Below are 27,937 nucleotides of genomic sequence, written 5' to 3' on the forward strand. Positions count from 1 at the left end.
TGTCCATTAAAATAACATCAAAAGTTTAGACATGGTTAATGTTGTAAATGACTATTGTAGTTGGAAATGGCAATTTTGTTAAAGGAATATCTACATAGGCGTACAGAGGACCATTAGCAACCATCACTCCTGTGTTCCAACAGCACGTTGTGGTAGCTAATCCAAGTTTATCATTTTAAAAGCCTAATTGATCATTAGAAAAACCCTTTGCAATTATATTAGCACAACTGAAAACTGTTGTCCTAATTAAAGAAGCAATACTAACTGGCCTTCTTTAGACTTGTTGAGTATCTGGAGCATCAGCATTAGTGGGTTCGATTACAGGCTCAAAAAATGGCCAGAAACAAATAACTTTCTTCTGAAATTCGTCAGTCTATTATTTTTCTGAGAAATGAAGGCTATTCCATGTGAGAAACAGCCAAGAAACTGAAGATCTCGTACAGCGCTGTGTACTTCTCCCTTCACAGAACAGCGCAACCTATCTCTAACCAGAATAGAAAAAGGAGTGGGAGGCCCCGGTGTACAACTGAGCAAGTGAAAAAGTACATAAGAGTGTCTAATTTGAGAAACAGACGCCTCACAAGTCCTCAACTGGCAGCTTCATTAAATAATACCCGCAAAACACCAGTCTCAACGTCAACAATGAAGAGAGGACTCTGGGATGCTGGCCTTCTAGGCAGAGTTCCTCTGTCCAGTTTCTGTTTTCTTTTGCCCATCTTAATCTTTTATTTTTATTGGGCTCATTAAATGTTGTTAACATAGGGCTCATTAAATGTTGTTAACATAGGGCTCATTAAATGGTGTTAACGTAGGGCTCATTAAATGTTGTTAACGTAGGGCTCATTAAATGTTGTTAACATAGGGCTCATTAAATGGTGTTAACGTAGGGCTCATTAAATGTTGTTAACGTAGGGCTCATTAAATGTTGTTAACGTAGGGCTCATTAAATGTTGTTAACGTAGGGCTCATTAAATGTTGTTAACATAGGGCTCATTAAATGGTGTTAACGTAGGGCTCATTAAATGTTGTTAACGTAGGGCTCATTAAATGTTGTTAACGTAAGGCTCATTAAATGTTGTTAACGTAGGGCTCATTAAATGTTGTTAACGTAGGTCTCATTAAATGTTGTTAACGTAGGGCTCATTAAATGTTGTTAACGTAGGGATCATTAAATGTATCTAACGTAGGGCTCATTAAATGTTGTTAATGTAGGTCTCATTAAATGTTGTTAACGTAGGGATCATTAAATGTATTTAACGTAGGGCTCATTAAATGTATTTAATCAGGCTCAGGTAGCATCAAGTTGGAATCTTCATGCTGATAAAAGCTCTAATCAAATTCAAACATATTTATATGCTTTTGAATGACACTTCTGGTTTTGTTTAGAAATACAGTGTTACTGAGGATGGAACATTTGTAAAATACCAGGAAAATATTCAACACTAATGTTCCTAAGTGTCTTCCTGGCCTGTCCTTGGTCCTTCTCTTGAGGCCAAACAGTACATGGAAAGCTGTTCTGTTGAGGCCAGACAGTACATGGAAAGCAGTTCTGTTGAGGCCAGACACTTCATGGAACGCTGTTCTGTTGAGGCCAGACACATCATGAAAGCTGTTCTGTTGAGGCCAGACACTTCATGAAAGCTGTTCTGTTGAGGCCAGACACTTCATGGAACGCTGTTCTGTTGAGGCCAGACACATCATGAAAGCTGTTCTGTTGAGGCCAGACACTTCATGAAAGCTGTTCTGTTGAGGCCAGACACATCATGGAACGCTGTTCTGTTGAGACCAGACACTTCATGAAAGCTGTTCTGTTGAGGCCAGACACTATATGGAAAGCTGTTCTGTTGAGGCCAGACACTTCATGGAAAGCTGTTCTGTTGAGGCCTGACACAACATGGAAAGCTGTTCTGTTGAGGCCAGACACTACATGGAAAGCTGTTCTGTTGAGGCCAGACACTTCATGGAACGCTGTTCTCTTGAGGCCAGACACTTCATGGAATGCTGTTCTCTTGAGGCCAGACACTTCATGGAAAGCTGTTCTCTTGAGGCCAGACAGCTCATGAAAGCTGTTCTGTTGAGGCCAGACAGTACATGGAACGCTGTTCTATTGAGGCCAGACAGTACATGGAAAGCTGTTCTGTTGAGGCCAGACACTACATGGAACGCTGTTCTGTTGAGGCCAGACACTTCATGGAACGCTGTTCTGTTGAGGCCAGACAGTACATGGAAAGCTGTTCTGTTGAGGCCAGACACTACATGGAACGCTGTTCTGTTGAGGCCAGACACTACATGGAGCGCTGTTCTGTTGAGGCCAGACAGCTCATGAAAGCTGTTCTGTTGAGGCCAGACACTTCATGGAACGCTGTTCTGTTGAGGCCAGACACTTCATGGAAAGCTGTGCTCTTGAGGCCAGACAGCTCATGAAAGCTGTTCTGTTGAGGCCAGACACTACATGGAACGCTGTTCTATTGAGGCGAGATACTACATGGAAAGCTGTTCTGTTGAGGCCAGACACTACATGGAACGCTGTTCTATTGAGGCCAGACACTACATGGAAAGCTGTTCTGTTGAGGCCAGACAGTACATGGAACGCTGTTCTATCGAGGCCAGACACTACATGGAACGCTGTTCTGTTGAGGCCAGACACTACACGGAAAGCTGTTCTGAGGCCTGACACATCATTAAAGCTGTTCTCTTGAGGACAGACACATCATGAAAGCTGTTCTGTTGAGGCCAGACACTACACGGAAAGCAGTTCTGTTGAGGCCAGACACATCATTAAAGCTGTTCTCTTGAGGACAGACACATCATGAAAGCTGTTCTGTTGAGGCCAGACACTACACGGAAAGCAGTTCTGTTGAGGCCAGACACATCATTAAAGCTGTTCTCTTGAGGACAGACACATCATTAAAGCTGTTCTGTTGAGGCCTGACACTACATGGAAAGCTGTTCTGTTGAGGCCAGACACTACATGGAAAACTGTTCTGTTGAGGCCAGACACTTCATGGAACGCTGTTCTGTTGAGGCCAGACAGCTCATGAAAGCTGTTCTGTTGAGGCCAGACAGTACATGGAACGCTGTTCTATTGAGGCCAGACACTACATGGAAAGCTGTTCTGTTGAGGCCAGACACTACATGGAACGTTGTTCTGTTGAGGCCAGACAGTACATGGAACGCTGTTCTATCGAGGCCAGACACTACATGGAACGCTGTTCTGTTGAGGCCAGACACTACACGGAAAGCTGTTCTGTTGAGGCCTGACACATCATTAAAGCTGTTCTCTTGAGGACAGACACATCATGAAAGCTGTTCTGTTGAGGCCAGACACTACACGGAAAGCAGTTCTGTTGAGGCCAGACACATCATTAAAGCTGTTCTCTTGAGGACAGACACATCATGAGAGCTGTTCTGTTGAGGCCAGACACTACACGGAAAGCAGTTCTGTTGAGGCCAGACACATCATTAAAGCTGTTCTCTTGAGGACAGACACATCATTAAAGCTGTTCTGTTGAGGCCAGACACTACATGGAAAACTGTTCTGTTGAGGCCAGACACTTCATGGAACGCTGTTCTGTTGAGGCCAGACACTTCATGGAACGCTGTTCTGTTGAGGCCAGACACTTCATGGAAAACTGTTCTGTTGAGGCCAGACACTTCATGGAAACTGTTCTGTTGAGGCCAGACACTTCATGGAACGCTGTTCTGTTGAGGCCAGACACTACATGGAACGCTGTTCTGTTGAGGCCAGACACTTCATGGAAAGCTGTTCTGTTGAGGCCAGACACATCATTAAAGCTGTTCTCTTGAGGACAGACACTACATGGAACGCTGTTCTGTTGAGGCCAGACAGCTCATGAAAGCTGTTCTGTTGAGGCCAGACACTACATGGAAAGCTGTTCTGTTGAGGCCAGACACTACATGGAACGCTGTTCTGTTGAGGCCAGACACTACATGGAAAGCTGTTCTGTTGAGGCCAGACACTACATGGAAAGCTGTTCTGTTGAGGCCTGACACTTCATGAAAGCTGTTCTCTTGAGGACAGACACATCATGAAAGCTGTTCTGTTGAGGCCAGACACTACACGGAAAGCAGTTCTGTTGAGGCCAGACACATCATTAAAGCTGTTCTCTTGAGGACAGACACATCATGAAAGCTGTTCTGTTGAGGCCAGACACTACACGGAAAGCAGTTCTGTTGAGGCCAGACACATCATTAAAGCTGTTCTCTTGAGGACAGACACATCCTTAAAGCTGTTCTGTTGAGGCCTGACACTACATGGAAAGCTGTTCTGTTGAGGCCAGACACTACATGGAAAACTGTTCTGTTGAGGCCAGACACTTCATGGAACGCTGTTCTGTTGAGGCCAGACACTTCATGGAAAACTGTTCTGTTGAGGCCAGACACTTCATGGAACGCTGTTCTGTTGAGGCCAGACACTACATGGAACGCTGTTCTGTTGAGGCCAGACACTTCATGGAAAGCTGTTCTGTTGAGGCCAGACACATCATTAAAGCTGTTCTCTTGAGGACAGACACTACATGGAACGCTGTTCTGTTGAGGCCAGACACTTCATGAAAGCTGTTCTGTTGAGGCCAGACACTACATGGAAGCTGTTCTGTTGAGGCCAGACACTATATGGAAAGCTGTTTTGTTGAGGCCAGACACTACATGGAACGCTGTTCTGTTGAGGCCAGACACTACATGGAAAGCTGTTCTGTTGAGGCCAGACATTACATGGAAAGCTGTTCTGTTGAGGCCTGACACTTCATGAAAGCTGTTCTGTTGAGGCCAGACAGCTCATGAAAGCTGTTCTGTTGAGGCCAGACACTACATGGAAAGCTGTTCTGTTGAGGCCAGACACTACATGGAACGCTGTTCTGTTGAGGCCAGACACTACATGGAAAGCTGTTCTGTTTACAGTAGATAAAGTAGATACACTAAGTTGAATTTCTAAGTTATTAGGGTATATCTGTTCACGTTAATATCTCTAAACTGTGTTCTGGTTTCTTTCATTTTAATGGAAACTAGGATGACAAGTGGACGAACATCTGAGTCTTCCATCTCAACTCATTTCCCCTTAGTCATGCCATCTGTGGATATATGGCTTGGCCTGGCCTTAAGAATGTGAATTCTCATTTGGTCCAAATCTGACAACGACAGAACCTTCACAAATATTTAGCTGTTGGATTAAACACATCCAGTGTCCTGTTATGACGATGAGTAAACAGGTTGGGTAAACAGTGAGTCCGTGACGTGGTCTCTGGTTTTTCGTGTGGCTCCACGGTTGACTATTCTGACACAAAATGGCCACCCTGTACAAGTCAGTGCAAAGATGGGCAACATTGATGGCGGGGGGGGTGTGGGCCACAATAAAATCTGACTTCATCAAGGGGGGGGAGCCGCAGTGGCTCACTGGTCTGCGTACCTACTTCCAAGCAACAACAAAAATGTCCCCCGCCTTACAAGCAAAACATTTTAGCAGCCCCCCTTCTTGACAACGGAGAAAAAAAATGTTTACATTTGAAAGGTTTTAGAGTTAAAGGGTAGGGAGCATGAGTTTTACTCACCAAAGTACACTGTGTAGTTAGTGTAGTTAAACTGTGTAGTTAAAGACTTGGTACCTTAGTTGTAGTTACGATCTGATTACCTCAAACTAAAAACATAGTTATATTTTGAAGTTTTTAAACCTATTTAATAACTTATATCCAGATATCTTCGGAACTACCCACAATGCAGTGTTTCTCAACGTCATATGGAGAACCTGTGCTATATAGCTGGTTCCAGCTGGCTAACGTTAGCTACTAGCCATGTTAGCATATACTGTGGGGAGAACAAGTATTTGATACACTGCCGATTTTGCAGGTTTTCCTACTTACAAAGTATGTAGAGGTCTTTCATTTTTATCATAGGTACACTTCAACTGTGAGAGACGGAATCTAAAACAAAAATCCAGAAAATCACATTGTATGATTTTTAAGTAATTAATTTGCATTTTATTGCATGACATAAGTATTTGATACATCAGAAAAGCAGAACTTAATATTTGGTACAGAAACCTTTGTTTGCAATTACAGAGATCATACATTTCCTGTAGTTCTTTGCCAGGTTTGCACACACTGCAGCAGGGATTTTGGCCCACTCCTCCATACAGACCTTCTCCAGATCCTTCAGGTTTCGGGGCTGTCGCTGAGCAATACGGACTTTCAGCTCCCTCCAAAGATTTTCTATTGGGTTCAGGTCTGGAGACTGGCTAGGCCACTCCGGGACCTTGAGATGCTTCTTACGGAGCCACTCCTTAGTTGCCCTGGCTGTGTGTTTCGGGTCGTTGTCATGCTGGAAGACCCAGCCACGACCCATCTTCAATGCTCTTACTGAGGGAAGGAGGTTGTTGGCCGAGATCTCGCGATACATGGCCCCATCCATCCTCCCCTCAATACTGTGCAGTCGTCCTGTCCCCTTTGCAGAAAAGCATCACCAAAGAATGATGTTTCCACCTCGATGCTTCACGGTTGGGATGGTGTTCTTGGGGTTGTACTCATCCTTCTTCTTCCTCCAAACATGGCGAGTGGAGTTTAGACCAAAAAGCTCTATTTTCGTCTCATCAGACCACATGACCTTCTCCCATTCCTCCTATGGATCATCCAGATGGTCATTGGCAAACTTCAGACGGGCCTGGACATGCGCTGGTGTCGTGTCTTTGGCTATGCCGGATTAAGTGTTATGACATGCTATTCTATGAAATACTTTCTCCGTAATTAATATTACCCGATTGAACTAATCATGTAAATGTAATTAACTAGAGAGGAGGAACACCATGAAAGAATATTTATAGAGCTGTTTTCTTCCGAATAAACTCTTAAAGACCTAATAATATTTTACATCAATAGCAGTCAATATTAATCATCAAAGTATTTCAGTCTCATCTAAAAGTTGTAAATTCTTGGTTATCTTCACGAACCCTTGCTAACAAGTTGAATCAGCAATACAAAATTGGGTTTAATTATTTATTTACTAAATACCTAACTAATCAAACAGAATTACATATACACGGAATAAATCATACCTTGATTACAAATTACGTCATAAAGGAAAACGTCCCTAGCGGGCGGAACAGGTATGACAGCTTGTTACACAAAAGAAAAGGGGCTGGATTTGAGTGAAAGAGCGGGAAGACTGAGGGACAAAGGGCGAAGCTGTGCTATCGTAAATACAATATCTTATGCATTCTAAATTACCGCCCATTTGGAAAAGGAAAATGCAAAAAAGATTTACTCTGAGCTGTGCTTCGGTAGGTTGGTGGTAGATGGAAGGCCGTGTTGCCCAACCGATTCCTTTGTCCTTTGAAGAATGCCTCTGCTGGTAAATTGGTTACGTTGTAGTAACGTCATTGTGTAGTAGACGGGATACTCTGCATGTCCTTCCTAGCCTACGTTTGCAGCAGCTGTTGCTAACTCAACAGCTAGGAGGTATCACTTCTATAGTGAATACGAGTTCAAAGTTCATACCATTCACAACCAAAGCTCATGCTGATGTTGGCTTAATTCTGTAGTTATTATCTGAACCATTCTGACATCGGATCGTCATCCTAATGTACCCGGAACAGAAGGTTATATTTTTGTCAATGGCTTATATAGTGGAGGGAGAGGGGTGTGTCTGAAAAGTTTAAGTTTATTAAAGTTTATTACCCATGTCTCTTCACAGGGGCGGGCCACATGCTTTGTAAGTAGGAAAACCTGCAAAATCGTCAGTGTATCAAATACTTGTTCTCCCCACTGTAATTACATTCCAAACCAAGAGTTTTAGATGCTGGTGAGCTACAATGTACATCCACGAAGAAGACACCGTAGTGGCTAATTTAAATTCAAACCTGCATCTGCTCTTCTACTCCGTGTTTGGCAGCTGTACATAGATACGATATCAAAAGTATGTGGATACCCCTTCAAATGAGTGGTTTTGTATATTTCAGCCACACCCGTTGCTGACCAGTGCATAAAAATCGAACACACAGCCATGCAATCTCCATTGACAAACATTGCAGTAGAATGGCCCGTACAGAAGAGCTGAGTGACAGCGTCATAGGATGCCACTTTTCATCAGCTCGTCAAATCTCTGCCCTACTAGAGCTGCCCCGATCAACTGTAAGTGTTGTTATTGTGAAGTGGAAACGTCTAGGAGCAACAACGGCTAAGCCACAAAGTGGTACGCCACATAAGTTCACAGAATGTCACCGTCGAGTGCAGAAGCGCATAGCACATAGAAATCATCTGTCCTTGACTTCAACACTTACTACCGCGTTCCAAACTGCCTCTGGAAGCAACGTCAGTCAGCAAAACAGCTGTTCGTCAGGAGCTTCATGAAATGGGTTTCCATGGCCAAGCAGCCGCATACAAGCCTAAGATCACCATGCGCAATGCCAAGCTACGGCTGGAGTGGTGTAAAGCTCGACGCCATTGGACTCTGGAGCAGTGGAAATTCGCTGGAGTGATCAATCACGCTTCACCATCTAGCAGTTCGACGGATGAATCTGGGTTTGGCGGATGCCAGGAGAACGCTACCAGCCCCAATGCATAGTGCCAACTGTAAAGTTTGGTGGAGGAGGATTAATGGTCCTGGGCTTTTTTTCATGGTTTAAGCCCCTTAGTTCCAGTGAAGGGAACTCGTGTGGGGGGAGGGGACCTACTGAGTGATAGTGAAAAGGGGAGGTGTGTTGTGTGGGGAAACGGCTTTTTTTCACCCAATTTGTCCAACTTATCACCTCTAAAGTGTCAATAAAACAATTATATAACGTGTCGTTACATACCTATTTGAGGGTTTATGTCAAATCTGAATCAGGTAATATAGGGCGGAGCTAAAGTTATCTTCAGAAGTCAACAGTGGCTGTCACCGGGGGGGGGCGACAAACCTACGGACCACCCCAGCTATCCTCATGTACTTTATGCCCCCTCTGACTTTTTCACCCCTGGATACCCAGTCAGATGGTAACTATGCAATGGTAATAGGGGGGAGGGGACACATAATCGTAGGCCTAATGAAAAACATTTAACAGATACCATATTTTATGATTATCCTTACAGTAGTACCCATAGAAAACGTGGAAAAGTAAATGCAGTCCTTTATTGTTCTCATGGTAGAGACGTACCAGCTTTGAGGATGACCTCCATGGCTTTCTTTGCGCCTGCGAAAGCAGCTGTGTGGATGGCGAAGTGGCCTAGCTTGTTCTGCCTACAGAGCTGTGCCCCGTGCTTCAGCTACAGGACAGAGAACAGGAACAGAGATGTGTTAGGGGGGAAGAGCCAGTGGTTTGGACTGAGAACAGGTAGAGAGATGTGTTAGGGGGGAAGAGGCAGTGGTTTGGACAGAGAACAGGTACAGAGATGTGTTAGGGGGAAGAGCCAGGGGTTTGGACAGAGAACAGGTACAGAGATGTGTTAGGGGGGGAAGAGGCAGTGGTTTGGACAGAGAACAGGTACAGAGATGTGTTATGGGGAAGAGCCAGGGGTTTGGACAGAGAACAGGTGCAGAGATGTGTTAGGGGGGAAGAGGCAGTGGTTTGGACAGAAAACAGGTACAGAGATGTGTTAGGGGGGAAGAGCCAGTGGTTTATACAGAGAACAGGTACAGAGATGTGTTAGGGGGGAAGAGGCAGTGGTTTGGACAGAAAACAGGTACAGAGATGTGTTAGGGGGGAAGAGCCAGTGGTTTATACAGAGAACAGGTACAGAGATGTGTTAGGGGGGAAGAGGCAGTGGTTTGGACAGAGAACAGGTACAGAGATGTGTTAGGGGGGAAGAGCCAGTGGTTTGGACAGAGAACAGGTACAGATATGTGTTAGAGGGAAGAGGCAGTGGTTTGGACAGAGAACAGGTACAGAGATGTGTTAGGGGGAAGAGGCAGTGGTTTCCAGTAGCATTGATAGTCTCGTCATGCAATTTTCATACAATTGTCAATCGTAGAACTGTCTCTTTCTGAAGAAAAGCTATTTCCTTTTATTATCTATTTGGTAAATAAATACATACAAGACAGATTGGTTATCAGGGAAATATCACCTCTAATCAAAGCGGGCCATACTTGCTAACATTACACAAACGGTCCAATGCAGCCATTTTTATCTCATTATCCAATCATTGCTGGGTAACAAGTACCTTTCTTTCAATTAAACTATCAGTAAACTGAGTTATACTGTCGGAGGCTGAGTTATACTGTAGGAGGCTGAGTTATACTGTCAGAGGCTGAGTTATACTGTAGGAGGCTGAGTTATACTGTCAGAGGCTGAGTTATACTGTCAGAGGCTGAGTTATACTGTCAGAGGCTGAGTTATACTGTCAGAGGCTGAGTTATACTGTCAGAGGCTGAGTTATACTGTCAGAGGCTGAGTTATACTGTCAGAGGCTGAGTTATACTGTCAGAGGCTGAGTTATACTGTAGGAGGCTGAGTTATACTGTAGGAGGCTGAGTTATACAGTCGGAGGCTGAGTTATACTGTCAGAGGCTGAGTTATACTGTAGGAGGCTGAGTTATACTGTCGGAGGCTGAGTTATACTGTCGGAGGCTGAGTTATACTGTCGGAGGCTGAGTTATACTGTAGGAGGCTGAGTTATACTGTCAGAGGCTGAGTTATACTGTCAGAGGCTGAGTTATACTGTAGGAGGCTGAGTTATACTGTAGGAGGCTGAGTTATACTGTAGGAGGCTGAGTTATACTGTAGGAGGCTGAGTTATACTGTAGGAGGCTGAGTTATACTGTAGGAGGCTGAGTTATACTGTAGGAGGCTGAGTTATACTGTCGGAGGCTGAGTTATACTGTCAGAGGCTGAGTTATACTGTCAGAGGCTGAGTTATATTGCAGGAGGCTGAGTTATATTGCAGGAGGCTGAGTTATACAGTCGGAGAATGAGTTATACTGTAGGAGGCTGAGTTATACTGTCAGAGGCTGAGTTATACTGTAGGAGGCTGAGTTATACTGTCGGAGGCTGAGTTATACTGTCGGAGGCTGAGTTATACTGTTAGAGGCTGAGTTATACTGTAGGAGGCTGAGTTATACTGTAGGAGGCTGAGTTATACTGTAGGAGGCTGAGTTATACTGTCGGAGGCTGAGTTATACTGTCGGAGGCTGAGTTATACTGTCAGAGGCTGAGTTATACTGCAGGAGGCTGAGTTATACTGCAGGAGGCTGAGTTATACAGTCGGAGGCTGAGTTATACTGTCGGAGGCTGAGTTATACTGTCGGAGGCTGAGTTATACTGTCGGAGGCTGAGTTATACTGTCGGAGGCTGAGTTATACTGTCGGAGGCTGAGTTATACTGTCGGAGGCTGAGTTATACTGTCGGAGGCTGAGTTATACTGTCAGAGGCTGAGTTATACTGTCGGAGGCTGAGTTATACTGTCGGAGGCTGAGTTATACTGTCAGAGGCTGAGTTATACTGTCAGAGGCTGAGTTATACTGTAGGAGGCTGAGTTATACTGTCAGAGGCTGAGTTATACTGTCAGAGGCTGAGTTATACTGTCAGAGGCTGAGTTATACTGTAGGAGGCTGAGTTATACTGTAGGAGGCTGAGTTATACTGTAGGAGGCTGAGTTATACTGTCGGAGGCTGAGTTATACTGTCGGAAGCTGAGTTATACTGTATGAGGCTGAGTTATACTGTAGGAGGCTGAGTTATACTGAGTTATACTGTAGGAGGCTGAGTTATACTGTCAGAGGCTGAGTTATACAGTCGGAGGCTGAGTTATACTGTAGGAGGCTGAGTTATACTGTCAGAGGCTGAGTTATACTGTCAGAGGCTGAGTTATACTGTAGGAGGCTGAGTTATACTGTAGGAGGCTGAGTTATACTGTCAGAGGCTGAGTTATACTGTAGGAGGCTGAGTTATACTGTAGGAGGCTGAGTTATACTGTAGGAGGCTGAGTTATACTGTAGGAGGCTGAGTTATACTGTCAGAGGCTGAGGTATACTGTCAGAGGCTGAGTTATACTGTAGGAGGCTGAGTTATACTGTAGGAGGCTGAGTTATACTGTCAGAGGCTGAGTTATACTGTCGGAGGCTGAGTTATACTGTCGGAGACTGAGTTATACTGTCGGAGGCTGAGTTATACTGTCGGAGGCTGAGTTATACTGTATGAGGCTGAGTTATACTGTAGGAGGCTGAGTTATACTGAGTTATACTGTAGGAGGCTGAGTTATACTGTCAGAGGCTGAGTTATACAGTCGGAGGCTGAGTTATACTGTAGGAGGCTGAGTTATACTGTCAGAGGCTGAGTTATACTGTCAGAGGCTGAGTTATACTGTAGGAGGCTGAGTTATACTGTAGGAGGCTGAGTTATACTGTCAGAGGCTGAGTTATACTGTAGGAGGCTGAGTTATACTGTAGGAGGCTGAGTAATACTGTAGGAGGCTGAGTTATACTGTCAGAGGCTGAGATATACTGTCAGAGGCTGAGTTATACTGTAGGAGGCTGAGTTATACTGTAGGAGGCTGAGTTATACTGTCAGAGGCTGAGTTATACTGTAGGAGGCTGAGTTATACTGTAGGAGGCTGAGTTATACTGTAGGAGGCTGAGTTATACTGTCAGAGGCTGAGTTATACTGTCAGAGGCTGAGTTATACTGTCAGAGGCTGAGTTATACTGTCAGAGGCTGAGTTATACTGTCAGAGGCTGAGTTATACTGTCAGAGGCTGAGTTATACTGTCGGAGGCTGAGTTATACTGTCAGAGGCTGAGTTATACTGTCAGAGGCTGAGTTATACTGTCAGAGGCTGAGTTATACTGTCAGAGGCTGAGTTATACTGTCGGAGGCTGAGTTATACTGTCGGAGGCTGAGTTATACTGTCGGAGGCTGAGTTATACTGTCGGAGGCTGAGTTATACTGTAGGAGGCTGAGTTATACTGTAGGAGGCTGAGTTACACTATCAGAGGCTGAGTTACACTGTCAGAGGCTGAGTTATACTGTAGGAGGCTGAGTTACACTGTCAGAGGCTGAGTTATATTGTAGGAGGCTGAGTTATACTGTTGGAGGCTGAGTTATACTGTAGGAGGCTGAGTTATACTGTCGGAGGCTGAGTTACACTGTCAGAGGCTGAGTTATACTGTAGGAGGCTGAGTTACACTGTCAGAGGCTGAGTTACACTGTCAGAGGCTGAGTTATACTGTAGGAGGCTGAGTTACACTGTCAGAGGCTGAGTTATATTGTAGGAGGCTGAGTTATACTGTTGGAGGCTGAGTTATACTGTAGGAGAATGAGTTATACTGTTGGAGGCTGAGTTATACTGTAGGAGGCTGAGTTATACTGTCAGAGGCTGAGTTATACAGTCAGAGGCTGAGTTATACTGTCAGAGGCTGAGTTATACTGTCAGAGGCTGAGTTATACTGTCAGAGGCTGAGTTATACTGTCAGAGGCTGAGTTATACTGTAGGAGGCTGAGTTATACTGTAGGAGGCTGAGTTATACTGTAGGAGGCTGAGTTATACTGTAGGAGGCTGAGTTATACTGTCAGAGGCTGAGTTATACTGTCAGAGGCTGAGTTATACTGTAGGAGGCTGAGTTATACTGTAGGAGGCTGAGTTATACTGTCAGAGGCTGAGTTATACTGTAGGAGGCTGAGTTATACTGTAGGAGGCTGAGTTATACTGTAGGAGGCTGAGTTATACTGTCAGAGGCTGAGTTATACTGTCAGAGGCTGAGTTATACTGTCAGAGGCTGAGTTATACTGTCAGAGGCTGAGTTATACTGTGGGAGGCTGAGTTATACTGTCAGAGGCTGAGTTATACTGTCAGAGGCTGAGTTATACTGTCGGAGGCTGAGTTATACTGTCAGAGGCTGAGTTATACTGTCAGAGGCTGAGTTATACTGTCAGAGGCTGAGTTATACTGTCAGAGGCTGAGTTATACTGTCGGAGGCTGAGTTATACTGTCGGAGGCTGAGTTATACTGTCGGAGGCTGAGTTATACTGTAGGAGGCTGAGTTATACTGTAGGAGGCTGAGTTACACTATCAGAGGCTGAGTTACACTGTCAGAGGCTGAGTTATACTGTAGGAGGCTGAGTTACACTGTCAGAGGCTGAGTTATATTGTAGGAGGCTGAGTTATACTGTTGGAGGCTGAGTTATACTGTAGGAGGCTGAGTTATACTGTCGGAGGCTGAGTTACACTGTCAGAGGCTGAGTTATACTGTAGGAGGCTGAGTTACACTGTCAGAGGCTGAGTTACACTGTCAGAGGCTGAGTTATACTGTCGGAGGCTGAGTTATACTGTCGGAGGCTGAGTTATACTGTCGGAGGCTGAGTTATACTGTAGGAGGCTGAGTTATACTGTAGGAGGCTGAGTTACACTATCAGAGGCTGAGTTACACTGTCAGAGGCTGAGTTATACTGTAGGAGGCTGAGTTACACTGTCAGAGGCTGAGTTATATTGTAGGAGGCTGAGTTATACTGTTGGAGGCTGAGTTATACTGTAGGAGGCTGAGTTATACTGTCGGAGGCTGAGTTACACTGTCAGAGGCTGAGTTATACTGTAGGAGGCTGAGTTACACTGTCAGAGGCTGAGTTACACTGTCAGAGGCTGAGTTATACTGTAGGAGGCTGAGTTACACTGTCAGAGGCTGAGTTATATTGTAGGAGGCTGAGTTATACTGTTGGAGGCTGAGTTATACTGTAGGAGAATGAGTTATACTGTTGGAGGCTGAGTTATACTGTAGGAGGCTGAGTTATACTGTCAGAGGCTGAGTTATACAGTCAGAGGCTGAGTTATACTGTCAGAGGCTGAGTTATACTGTCAGAGGCTGAGTTATACTGTCAGAGGCTGAGTTATACTGTCAGAGGCTGAGTTATACTGTAGGAGGCTGAGTTATACTGTAGGAGGCTGAGTTATACTGTAGGAGGCTGAGTTATACTGTAGGAGGCTGAGTCATACTGTCAGAGGCTGAGTTACACTGTCGGAGGCTGAGTTTTACTGTCAGAGGCTGAGTTACACTGTCGGAGGCTGAGTTATACTGTCGGAGGCTGAGTTATACAGTCGGTTTAAAATCATCTGGAGCCAGGCTCGCAACACTGAGATAATCATCCATCTGAAAAACGATATGCGTTTTGGTAACTTTGATTACCAGATGGTGCCTTATTATTGCTATAAATTAAGAACTCTCTGATAGAAAAGTGTTCCGTCACGTCCAACTACGTCGACCATTTTCATTTGCTCATACAGAATTAGATCCGGATATAATCACGGCCACCTGGTGAAGTTAGCATAGGGCTAAGTGAGCCAGGTTGTGTGATGGGAAATGCTAACATTTTTAATCGTTTGATGGTTAAACTTAAACTTTTCATAATGTTCACAAGTATGGCCCCAGCAAGTTTCAACTTTTAAAAACAATCATGTGTTTCATTTTTACTGTCAGTGTGAATACTCACCAGTATGGAGAGAGCCTCAGTGTTGTTGATGGAGCAGGCTAACATGACAGGAGTGTTGCCCAGACATCCTTCTAGGTTAGACTCTGTCTTATAGTGGGACAACAGGAGCTGCACACACACACACACAGGAATAATGAGACCTTTTGTGATACATAAAACCTCTCTCTACTCTCGGCTTCCTGCCACAGAAACAGCTGGTATTGTCACCCCAGAACAGACAACAGAAAGGCTGACAAGGTCCTACGAGCCAACAAGGTTCTAGAGCCAACAAGGTTCTAGAGCCAACAAGGTTCTATGAGCCAACAAGGTTCTATGAGCCAACAAGGTTCTAGAGCCAACAAGGTTCTATGAGCCAACAAGGTTCTATGAGCCAACAAGGTTCTACGAGCCAACAAGGTCCTACGAGCCAACAAGGTTCTAGAGCCAACAAGTTTCTAGAGCCAACAAGGTTCTACGAGCCAACAAAGTTCTAGAGCCAACAAGTTCCTAGAGCCAACAAGGTCCTAGAGCCAACAAGGTCCTAGAGCCAACAAGGTCCTAGAGCCAACAAGGTCCTAGAGCCAACAAGTTCCTAGAGCCAACACGGTCCTAGAGCCAACAAGGTCCTAGAGCCAACAAGGCCCTAGAGCCAACACGGTTCTAGAGCCAACAAGGTTCTAGAGCCAAGGGTACTCGGGTTCAATCATCTTTAGCACAATGCGTGGCTGTGGCACGCAAACCCTTTCTATTCAGGTTTCTCCAGCCACCTAACCCCAGACTGACCACATCATTTACGCCCACACTCAATCAGTCACCCACACTCAGTCACCCACGCTCAGTCACCCACACTCAGTCACCCACACTCGGTCACCCACACTCGGTCACCCACACTCAGTCACCCACACTCAGTCACCACACTCGGTCACCCACACTCGGTCACCCACACTCGGTCACCCACGCTCAATCACCCACGCTCAGTCACCCACACTCAGTCACCCACACTCAGTCACCCACACTCAGTCACCCACACTCAGTCACCCACACTCAGTCACCCACACTCAGTCACCCACACTCCGTCACCCACACTCCGTCACCCACACTCCGTCACCCACACTCGGTCACCCACACTCGGTCACCCACACTCGGTCACCCACACTCGGTCACCCACACTCGGTCACCCACACTCGGTCACCCACACTCGGTCACCCACACTCGGTCACCCACACTCGGTCACCCACACTCAGTCACCCACACTCAGTCACCCACACTCAGTCACCCACACTCAGTCACCCACACTCAGTCACCCACACTCAGTCACCCACACTCAGTCACCCACACTCCGTCACCCACACTCCGTCACCCACACTCCGTCACCCACACTCGGTCACCCACACTCGGTCACCCACACTCGGTCACCCACACTCGGTCACCCACATTCGGTCACCCACACTCGGTCACCCACACTCGGTCACCCACACTCGGTCACCCACACTCGGTCACCCACACTCGGTCACCCACACTCGGTCACCACACTCGGTCACCCACACTCGGTCACCCACACTCGGTCACCCACACTCGGTCACCCACACTCAATCAGTCACCCACGCTCAGTCACCCACGCTCGGTCACCCACACTCGGTCACCCACACTCGGTCACCCACACTCGGTCACCCACACTCGGTCACCCACACTCGGTCACCCACACTCGGTCACCCACACTCTGTCACCACGCTCGGTCACCCACGCTCGGTCACCCACGCTCGGTCACCCACGCTCGGTCACCCACGCTCGGTCACCCACGCTCGGTCACCCACGCTCGGTCACCCACACTCGGTCACCCACACTCGGTCACCCACACTCGGTCACCCACACTCGGTCACCCACACTCGGTCACCCACACTCGGTCACCCACATTCGGTCACCCACACTCGGTCACCCACACTCGGTCACCCACACTCGGTCACCCACACTCGGTCACCCACACTCGGTCACCCACACTCGGTCACCCACACTCGGTCACCCACACTCAATCAGTCACCCACGCTCAGTCACCCACGCTCAGTCACCCACGCTCAGTCACCCACACTCAGTCACCCACACTCAGTCACCCACACTCAGTCACCCACACTCAGTCACCCACACTCAGTCACCCACACTCAGTCACCCACACTCAGTCACCCACACTCAGTCACCCACACTCAGTCACCCACACTCAGTCACCCACACTCAGTCACCCACACTCAGTCACCCACACTCCGTCACCCACACTCCGTCACCCACACTCCGTCACCCACACTCGGTCACCCACACTCGGTCACCCACACTCGGTCACCCACACTCGGTCACCCACATTCGGTCACCCACACTCAATCACCACGCTCAGTCACCCACACTCAGTCACCCACACTCAGTCACCCACACTCAGTCACCCACACTCGGTCACCCACACTTTGATATATTCATGTCTTGGATCCATTGACCCTTGACCCCTGGCAGACCACTGGGAAACTAGATGTCCCTGTCCCACCAAACATGTTTGTAATTACCTACAGTTGAAGTTGGAAGTTTACATACACTTAGTTTGGAATCATTCAAATTCGTTTTTAAACCACTCCACACATTTCTTTTTAACCATCTATAGTTTTGGAAAGTCGGCTAGGACATCTACTTTGTGTATGACTCAAGTCATTTTTCCAACAATTGTTTACAGACAGATTATTTCACTTATAATTCACTGTATCACAATTCCAGTGGGTCAGAAGTTTACTTACAGTAAATTGACTGTTCCTTTAAACAGCTTTAGAAGCTTCTGATCGGCTAATTGACATCAGTTGAGTCAATTGGAGGTGTACCTGTGGATGTATTTCAAGGCCTACCTTCAAACTCAGTGCCTCTTTAGTTGACATCATGAGAAAATCAAAAGAAATCAGCCAAGACCTGTTGTAGACCTCCACATGTTGGGTTCATCCTTGGGAGCAATTTCCAAACGCCTGAAGGTACCACGTTCATCTGTACAAACAACAGTACGCAAGTATAAACACCATGGGACCATGCGGCCGTCATTCCGCTCAGGAAGGAGACGTGTTCCGTATCCTAGAGATGAACGTACTTTGGTGCGAAAAGTGAAAATCAATCCCAGAACAACAGCCAAGGACCTTGTGAAGATGCTGGAGGAAACAGGTGCAAAAGTATCTATATCCACAGTAAAACGAGTCCTATATCGACATAACCTGAAAGGCCGCTCAGCAAGGAAGAAGCCACTGCTCCAAAACCGCCATAAAAAAGCCAGACTACGGTTTGAAACTGCACATGGTGACAAAGATCGTACTTTTTGGAGAAATGTCTTCTGGTCTGATGAAACAAATATAAACTGTTTGGCTATGATGCCCATCGTTATGCTTGGAGGAAGAAGGGGGATGCTTGCAAGCCGAAGAACACCATCCCAACTGTGAAGCACAGGGGTGGCAGCATCATGTTGTGGGGGTGCTTTGCTGCAAGAGGGACTGGTGCACTTCACAAAATAGATGGCATCATGAGGTATGAAAAATATAAAAAAATATTGAAGCAACATCTCAAGACATCAGTCAGGAAGTTAAAGCTTGGTCGAAAATGGGTCTTCCAAATGGACAATGACCCCAAGCATACTTCCAAAGTTGTTGCAAAATGGCTTAAGGACAACAAAGTCAAGATATTGGACTGGCCATCACAAAGCCCTGACCTCAATCCTATAGAAAACGTGTGGACAGAACTGAAAAGCGTGTGCGAGCATGAAGGCCTACAAACCTGACTCAGTTACACCAGCTCTGTCAGGAGGAATGGGACAAATTTCACCCAACTTATTGTGGGAAGCTTGTGGAAGGCTACCCAAAATGTTTTTACTGGGATTAAATGTCAGGAATTGGGAAAAATTAGTTTAAATATATTTGGCTAAGATGTATGTAAACGTCCTACTTCAACTGTACATCATGTTATCCATTTGGAGCGCAACATCACATTTCTAAAAAATGTGTCTTAATTTGGCATGACTATAAATTAGGCAACTGAAGGCAAATAGGGAGTATTTTAACTTTAAATGTGTTAGACGATAATGATACGCCTTTCAAACGTTGCCACATTGTGTTCAACATTATCAGCATGGCTTGATGTCTACTGTGTCTTAGAAAATTAGAGTCGTTAAACGGGTGTCACGTTCGTTATAAGGATCGGACCAAGGTGCAGCGTGGTATGCGTACATTCTTATTTATTAAAAGAATGAACACTGAACAAACTAACAAAATAACAAAACGAAACAAGAAGCTATACAAACGAGTGCTGACTGTCACGATCGTGTGGCGGATTAACGGACCAAAATGCAGCTTTTGGAAAATAAGCCATCTTCTTTTATTTTAAAAGATGACAAACAATAAACACGAAACACTTTAACAAAATAACAAAACGACCGTGAAGCTACAAACGTTGTGCACATACATACAGGCTACAAACGTTCTACATAGACAATTACCCACAACCAATGAGAGCCTATGGCTACCCTAAATAAGGCTCCCAATCAGAGACAACCGAAATCAGCTGTCTCTAATTGGGAACTCATTCAGGTAACCATAGACTCTCCTAGACAACTAAACATACATAGACAATACTAGAAACCTGTACTCCACACAAACCCATATACTATACACAACCCCTTTACCATAAACAACACCCAAAACCAACAAAACAAAAACATTCCCCATGTCACACCCTGACCTAACTAAAATAATAAAGAAAACCAATAATACTAAGGCCAGGGCGTGACATAACCCCCCCCTTGAGGCGCGAACTCCGGGCGCACCATACACAGTCTAGGGGAGGGTCTGGGTGGGCTTCCATCCACGGTGGCGGCTCCGGCTCTGGTCGCGGTCCCCACGTCACCACAGTACCTAAACACCTCCTAGGCTTCCTCCAAACGACCCCCCTCCACCTTAACCCCATTGCATTCAGGGGCAGTTCCGGACTAAGGGGCAGTACCAGGGTAAGAGGCAGTACCAGGGTCAGGGGCAGTACTAGGGTCAGGGACAGTACCAGGGTCAGGGGCAGTACCAGGGTAAGGGGCAGCACCAGGGTAAGGGGCAGCACCAGGATAAGGGGCAGCTCCGGACTGAAGAATGGCAGCTCCGGACTGAGGGACTGCAGCTCCGGACTGAGGGACTGCAGCTCCGGACTGAGGGACTGCAGCTCCGGACTGAGGGATGGCCCATGGCTGGCAGACGGATCTGGCTGCTCATGGCTAGCTGACGGATCTGGCTGCTCATGGCTAGCTGACGGATCTGGCTGCTCATGGCTAACTGACGGATCTGGCTGCTCATGGCTAACTGACGGATCTGGCTGCTCATGGCTAACTGACGGATCTGGCTGCTCATGGCTAGCTGACGGATCTGGCTGCTCATGGCTAGCTGACGGATCTGGCTGCTCATGGCTAGCTGACGGATCTGGCTGCTCATGGCTAGCTGACGGATCTGGCTGCTCATGGCTAGCTGACGGATCTGGCTGCTCATGGCTGGCTGACGGATCTGGCTGCTCATGGCTAGCTGACGGATCTGGCTGCTCATGGCTGGCTGACGGATCTGGCTGCTCATGGCTGGCTGACGGATCTGGCTGCTCATGGCTGGCTGACTGATCTGGCTGCTCATGGCTGGTTGGCGGCTCTGGCAGATCCTGTCTGGTTGGCGGCTCTGGCAGATCCTGTCTGGTTGGCGGCTCTGGCAGATCCTGTCTGACGGACGGCTCTAGCGGCTCCTGTCTGGCTGGCGGCTCTAGCGGCTCCTGTCTGGCTGGCGGCTCTAGCGGCTCCTGTCTGGCGGACGGCTCAGTGGACTCATGGCAGACGGGCGGCTTTGCAGGCTCATGGCAGACGGGCGGCTTTGCAGGCTCATGGCAGACGGATGGCTCAGATGGCGCTGGGGAGACGGATGGCTCAGATGGCGCTGGGGAGACGGATGGCTCAGATGGCGCTGGGGAGACGAGCAGTTCAGTCATCGCTGTGCAGACGGCAGACTCCTGCCGGCTGAGGCGCACTGTAGGCCTGGTGCGTGGTGCCGGGACTGGTGGCACCGGGCTGGGGACACGCATCTCAGGGCTAGTGCGGGGAGCAGGAACAGGGCATACTGGACCCTGGGGACGCACATTAGGCCTAGTGCGTGGGGCCGGAACTGGTGGTACCGGACTGGGGACACGCATCTCAGGGCTAATGCGGGGAGCAGCAACAGGATGCACAGGACTCTGGAGACGCACAAAAGGCTTAGTGCGTGGTGCCGGAATTGGTGATACCGGGCTGGAGACACGCACCATAGGACGAGTGCGTGGAGGAGGAACAGGGCTCTGGAGACACACTGGAAGCCTGTTACGTGGTGTAGGCACTTGTGGCACTGAACTGGGGCGGGGAGGTGGCGCCGGAAATACCGGACCGTGCAGGCGTATTGGCTCCCTTGAGCATTGAGCCTGACCAACCTTACCTGGTTGAATGCTCCCCGTTGCCCGACCAGTGCGGGGAGGTGGAATAACCCGCACCGGGCTATGTAGGCGAATCGGGGACACCATGCGTAAGGCTGGTGCCATGTAAACCGGCCCGAGGAGACGCACTGGTAGCCAGATATGTAGGGCCGGCTTCATGACATCCGGCTCAATACTCAATCTAGCCCTGCCAGTGCGGGGAGGTGGAATAACCCGCACCGGGCTATGCACACGTACAGGAGACACCGTGCGCTCTACTGCGTAACACGGTGTCTGCCCGTACTCTCGCTCTCCACGGTAATTACAGGGAGTAGGCGCAGGTTTCCTACCTGACTTCGCCACTCTCCCTTTAAGCCCCCCCCAAAGAAATTTTTTGGGTTTTCCCACAGGCTTCCTACCGCTTCGTCGTGCTGCCTCCATTCGCCGGTATCCCTCCTCGCACTGCGCCAGAGAATCCCAGGCGGGCTCCGGCACTCTCCCTGGGTTGATCGCCCACCTGTCGATCTCCTCCCACGTAGTGTAACCCAGATCCTTTGTAGGTTCCTTTTCCTGCCTCCGAGCTAGCTCCTCATATCGCCGCCTCTCTGCTTTCGCTGCCTCCAGCTCAGCTTTGGGGCGGTTATATTCTCCTGGTACCTCCCGGTCTAAAATTTCCTCCCATGTCCATAAATCCTTGTATTGCTCCTGTTGCCGCTGGTCATGCCGCTTGGTCCTATGGTGGGTAATTCTGTCACGATCGTGTGGCGGATTAACGGACCAAAATGCAGCTTTTGGAAAATAAGCCATCTTCTTTTATTTTAAAAGATGACAAACAATAAACACGAAACACTTTAACAAAATAACAAAACGACCGTGAAGCTACAAACGTTGTGCACATACATACAGGCTACAAACGTTCTACATAGACAATTACCCACAACCAATGAGAGCCTATGGCTACCCTAAATAAGGCTCCCAATCAGAGACAACCGAAATCAGCTGTCTCTAATTGGGAACTCATTCAGGTAACCATAGACTCTCCTAGACAACTAAACATACATAGACAATACTAGAAACCTGTACTCCACACAAACCCATATACTATACACAACCCCTTTACCATAAACAACACCCAAAACCAACAAAACAAAAACATTCCCCATGTCACACCCTGACCTAACTAAAATAATAAAGAAAACCAATAATACTAAGGCCAGGGCGTGACACTGACAGGGAACTACACATAGACAAGATCCCACAACAGAAAGTGGGAAACAGGGCTGCCTAAATATGATGCCCAATTAGAGACAACGATAAACCATATCAGGCCAACATAGAAATACAAAACCCCTAGACCTACAACAACCCGAGACATACAAAACCCTAGACAAACAACACTAGAGTACCCACCCTAGTCACACCCTGACCTAACCAAAATATATAGAAAACAGAGATATCTAAGGTCAGGGCGTGACAACGGGAGAAATAACGAGTGTGTTGATATAATGGGAATTATTGTCAAAATTCAGCTTTTAACAACCATCAGAATTGGTAAAAACCATTCTGCATGCCAACATATTAGGCAATAATTAAGAGTAGGCAAAGTGATCGTGTCAGATGAAAATAATTTCAAATGTTTTACTATTGAAAAATGTGATGTACCGTCACATACACTGCGGTTGTCTGAAGCAATGTGTGCAAAGAGTTCACAGCTGGCGATGCCTTATCGTGATTGGTTATCCCCCAATTTACAACACTATCGATGAACGTCATCACTATCTTTCCTTTGCATGACCTCAAACTGTCGTGATTACCAGCTGAAATAAACGTTTATGACTTGATTTGTGTCTGGTCAGTGATTTTACATCGTCCTAAAACCTACACTTAGGAATCCTGTTTAAACCTGTTTCAAGACAACAACAAAAAATCCTAATTTAGAATTTTTCTGAGACGCTTTGTGGATACGAGCCCTCGTCATATCAAGACGACTGGAAACTGAAAAATACAAGGTCAACATGTTTTGTTAAAGTTACTTTTTCCTCATTTGAGAGAACGAAACAGCGCCTCCTCTGTCTCAGCATGTGTAACCCATCTATTTGATTCTGTCTGGTCAAAATGAGTATGACATTGTTGTAGCCCGCAGCATTGAATGCATGGGAAGCCAGTGAGTATTTGGCCACCATTGACAAAATATTTATAAAAAATAATAGCCAATCAGCATTGAGCTAAACTGAGTGAGCTCAGCTGTGAATGGTCCTGACCCAACAACAAAAAAGTGTCAAGGGAAGACAGATTGGATTTGGCTTCACATCAATCCCATTGCATCAGAAGCCAAACGTCATTGACAGAAGAAAAAACTTGAATTGTTGCATCTCGTTGTGTCATTGTCCTCCGGTGGCTAGCTAGCTAAAATCGTCCCTTTCCTAAATTAGCCATTAAATAGAGATAAGGATTTGGACATGTGGTTTTGCTTAATTCTCCGTACTGGTCAATAATTATAACTGTGATTCTGATCCAACCATAAATTCATATATTTTCCCCTGAGAGAATAGTGTAACCGGGAGGGTTTTGGAAGGGGAAGTTACGAGCCGGTATAGGCTAAGTAAGGCTCACAGTGTCTCACCTTGACCAGGTGGTTGTGTTGGTGGCTGACCGCCAGGTGTAGAGGAGACATCAAGGCCTTGTTGAGGACGTTGGGTTCGACCCCCAGCTCTAACAGAGCCCTGCAGCTCTCTACCTGGTTCCTCTCCACGGCCCAATGCAGCGGCATAGACCCCTCATCATCATACAGGTTCCACTCTGGGAGGACAGAGGTAGGAAACGTTTGCATACACACACAGTCACCGGATAAACAGGCACATACATAAACAGACGCATACACACACGCACAATGACGGTACACACACACACACACACACACACACACACACACACACACACACACACACACACGCACACACACGCAATTAAGCAGAGGAAAAGGATAAGTAATACATATTTTAAAAATCAAACAGAACTCAGTTGACCAACCATGTTCTAGTGTGCGTCCCAAATAGGATCGCATTCCATAAATAGTGCACTACTTTTAACCAGAACCCTATGGACCCTGGTCGAAAGAAGTACACTAGATAGGGAATAGGGTGCCGTTTGGGACGCAGACCCTAGAATGACATGGCGCTGAGCGGGAGCCTCACCATCTCTGTGTGTGTTGCTGCAGATGAAGCTGATAACAGGGATGTTTCCTGCGCCAGCAGCGTGGTGGACCAGAGAGGCACCAGAGTCATCCTGTTCCCTCAGTACCCCTGGGTCTCTCCTCACCAAGCCCTCCAGCTGAGACACATCACCTCCCCGAGCCCACTGGACAGAGGTGAGGAACCGATGGAGACAGAGGTAAGGAACCGATGGGGACAGAGGTGAGGAAAGGGTTAATTCCATTTTCCTTCAGTCAATTCAGGTAAACTGAACGATGTGTATGTATTGTATGACATCACATTTCCTGTTTCTGCACGTTTGTATCAGATCCTAACTCCTCGTGTAGAGGCATTGAGGACAACAGGTGTTGGAATGGTAAAGCTCAGTTTCCTTCCTGAATAAGCAGGGAACCCTGGAAAATACTGAGTACAGCAAAACAACTGGGACAAAGATAACGTAACCGAAGAGGCCCAACTTTGTTTTGCGTCTTTGGTTCCCTGTGAGGGTGTCGTGGAGGTGTGGCCAATGAGTGGATGGGGTTTAACTGTAGATTACCTATTTTGTACAACCTGAGGTGAAAGTGCCATGCATCCTTCTTTATCCCCTCCCCTCATATCCTTCTCCCCTCCCACTCACAATTCCCTCCCTCCCTCCCCCACTCCCCTCCCACTCACAATTCCCTCCCTCCCCCACTCCCTTTCACTCCCCCCCCTCCCACTTCCCTCCCTCCCACTTCCCTCCCTCCCACTTCCCTCCCCTCCCACTTCCCTCCCTCCCACTTCCCTCCCTCCCATTCCCTCCCTCCCATTCCCTCCCTCCCATTCCCTCCCTCCCACTTCCCTCCCTCCCACTTCCCTCCCTCCCACTTCCCTCCCTCCCACTTCCCTCCCCTCCCACTTCCCTCCCTCCCACTCCCCCCCCACTCCCTCCCTCCCACTCCCCTCCTCTTTTGCGATCCTTGACAAGCCAAAGACACATTTCATATTTTAAACTGACATTTCAATGAACAATAAAGCGTTGTAACTTGTACTAACCTCAACCAGGTTTATAGCTGCCTGCGTGACGTCTGTTTTTGCAGTGAGTTGGTGAGATGTTGTTGCATCATCAATCACACACTTATAGGAACTGTTCTGCCGTGCCACTTCCTTGGTGAGCTGCATGGGGGACCCTTTTAGAGGTCGCACAATCCAATGCAGAAACAATCACTGAATGGAAGAAGGATAGAATGACGTCAACAACACACGCATGTGCACTCAGGATAACACGTATACACATACTCCTGCAAGGCAGTTAACAGACTGGTCCCCGGGCGCCCGAAGACGTGGATGTCCATTTAGGAAGCCTCCAGCACCTCTCTGATTCAGAGGGGTTGGGTTAATGTGGAAGACACATTTTAGTTGAAGTAATTCAGTTGTACAACTCACTAGGTATCCCCCCAGCAAGAGTGCAGAGGGGTGAGGAGGGGTGGAGAGAGGGAAGGGAGGTGAGGAGGGGTGGAGAGAGGGAATGGAGGTGAGGAGGGGTGGAGAGAGGGAATGGAGGTGAGGAGGGGGTGGAGAGAGGGAATGGAGGTGAGGAGGGGTGTAGAGAGGGAGGAGAGGTGAGGAGGGGTGGAGAAAGGGAATGGAGGTGAGGAGGGGTGGAGAGAGGGAATGGAGGTGAGGAGGGGATGGAGAGAGGGAATGGAGGTGAGGAGGGGTGGAGAGAGGGAATGGAGGTGAGGAGGGGTGGAGAGAGGGAATGGAGGTGAGGAGGGGATGGAGAGAGGGAAGGGAGGTGAGGAGGGGTGGAGAGAGGGAATGGAGGTGAGGAGGAGTGGAGAGAGGGAATGGAGGTGAGGAGGGGTGGAGAGAGGGAGGAGAGGTGAGGAGGGGTGGAGAGAGGAAAGGGAGGTGAGGAGGGGTGGAGAGAGGGAATGGAGGTGAGGAGGGGGTGGAGAGAGGGAATGGAGGTGAGGAGGGGTGTAGAGAGGGAGGAGAGGTGAGGAGGGGTGGAGAGAGGGAATGGAGGTGAGGAGGGGTGGAGAGAGGGAATGGAGGTGAGGAGGGGTGGAGAGAGGGAATGGAGGTGAGGAGGGGTGTAGAGAGGGAATGGAGGTGAGGAGGAGTGGAGAGAGGGGATGGAGGTGAGGAGGGGTGGAGAGAGGGAATGGAGGTGAGGAGGGGGTGGAGAGAGGGAATGGAGGTGAGGAGGGGTGGAGAGAGGGATTGGAGGTGAGGAGGGGTGGAGAGAGGGAATGGAGGTGAGGAGGGGTGTAGAGAGGGAGGAGAGGTGAGGAGGGGTGGAGAGAGGAAATGGAGGTGAGGAGGGGTGTAGAGAGGGAATGGAGGTGAGGAGGGGGTGGAGAGAGGGAATGGAGGTGAGGAGGGGTGTAGAGAGGGAGGAGAGGTGAGGAGGGGTGGAGAGAGGGAGGAGAGGTGAGGAGGGGTGGAGAGAGGGAATGGAGGTGAGGATAGGTGGAGAGAGTGATGAGAGGGGAGGAGTGGTGGAGAGAGGAAAGGGAGGTGAGGAGGGGTGTAGAGAGGAAAGGGAGGTGAGGAGGGGTGTAGAGAGGAAAGGGAGGTGAGAAGGGGTGGAGAGAGTGAGGGGAGGTGAGGAGGGGTGGAAAAAGGGAGGAGAGGTGAGGAGGGGTGAAGAGAGGGAAGGGAGGTGAGGAGAGTTGGAGAGAGTGATGAAAGGTGAGGTAAGGTGGGGTGGAGAGAGTGAGGGGAGGTGAGGAGGGGTGATATGGGGAGTTTAGACAGGGTGATATGGGGAGGAGAGGAGAAGAGCCCATCCTCCTACAACTCTGGAGAGTGGAGAGTGTGGTGAGAGGTGAGGAGGGGTGATATGGGGAGGAGAGGTGAGGATGGGTGATATGGGGAGGAGAGGAGAGGAGAGGAGAGGAGAGGAGAGGAGAGGAGAGGA

At 47.8% G+C, this 27,937-nt stretch overlaps 1 protein-coding gene across 1 annotated transcript in view; it reads right to left on the bottom strand.

The window, feature by feature from the left end:
- LOC129833928 (transient receptor potential cation channel subfamily A member 1-like) overlaps positions 1–27,937 on the bottom strand; it is a 94,868-nt gene that overhangs the window by 62,857 nt on the left and 4,074 nt on the right. Inside the window, exons 2-6 of the mRNA XM_055898749.1 lie at positions 26,065–26,198; positions 25,033–25,195; positions 24,462–24,637; positions 15,395–15,502; positions 9,140–9,248 (exon numbers count right to left, since the gene is read on the bottom strand). Coding sequence (XP_055754724.1) covers positions 9,140–9,248; positions 15,395–15,502; positions 24,462–24,637; positions 25,033–25,195; positions 26,065–26,198 — 690 coding nt within the window. The remainder of the gene's footprint in view (positions 1–9,139; positions 9,249–15,394; positions 15,503–24,461; positions 24,638–25,032; positions 25,196–26,064; positions 26,199–27,937) is intronic.

The sequence above is a fragment of the Salvelinus fontinalis genome, chromosome 34 (genome assembly GCF_029448725.1).
Source record: "Salvelinus fontinalis isolate EN_2023a chromosome 34, ASM2944872v1, whole genome shotgun sequence".
Classification (NCBI taxonomy): domain Eukaryota; kingdom Metazoa; phylum Chordata; class Actinopteri; order Salmoniformes; family Salmonidae; genus Salvelinus; species Salvelinus fontinalis.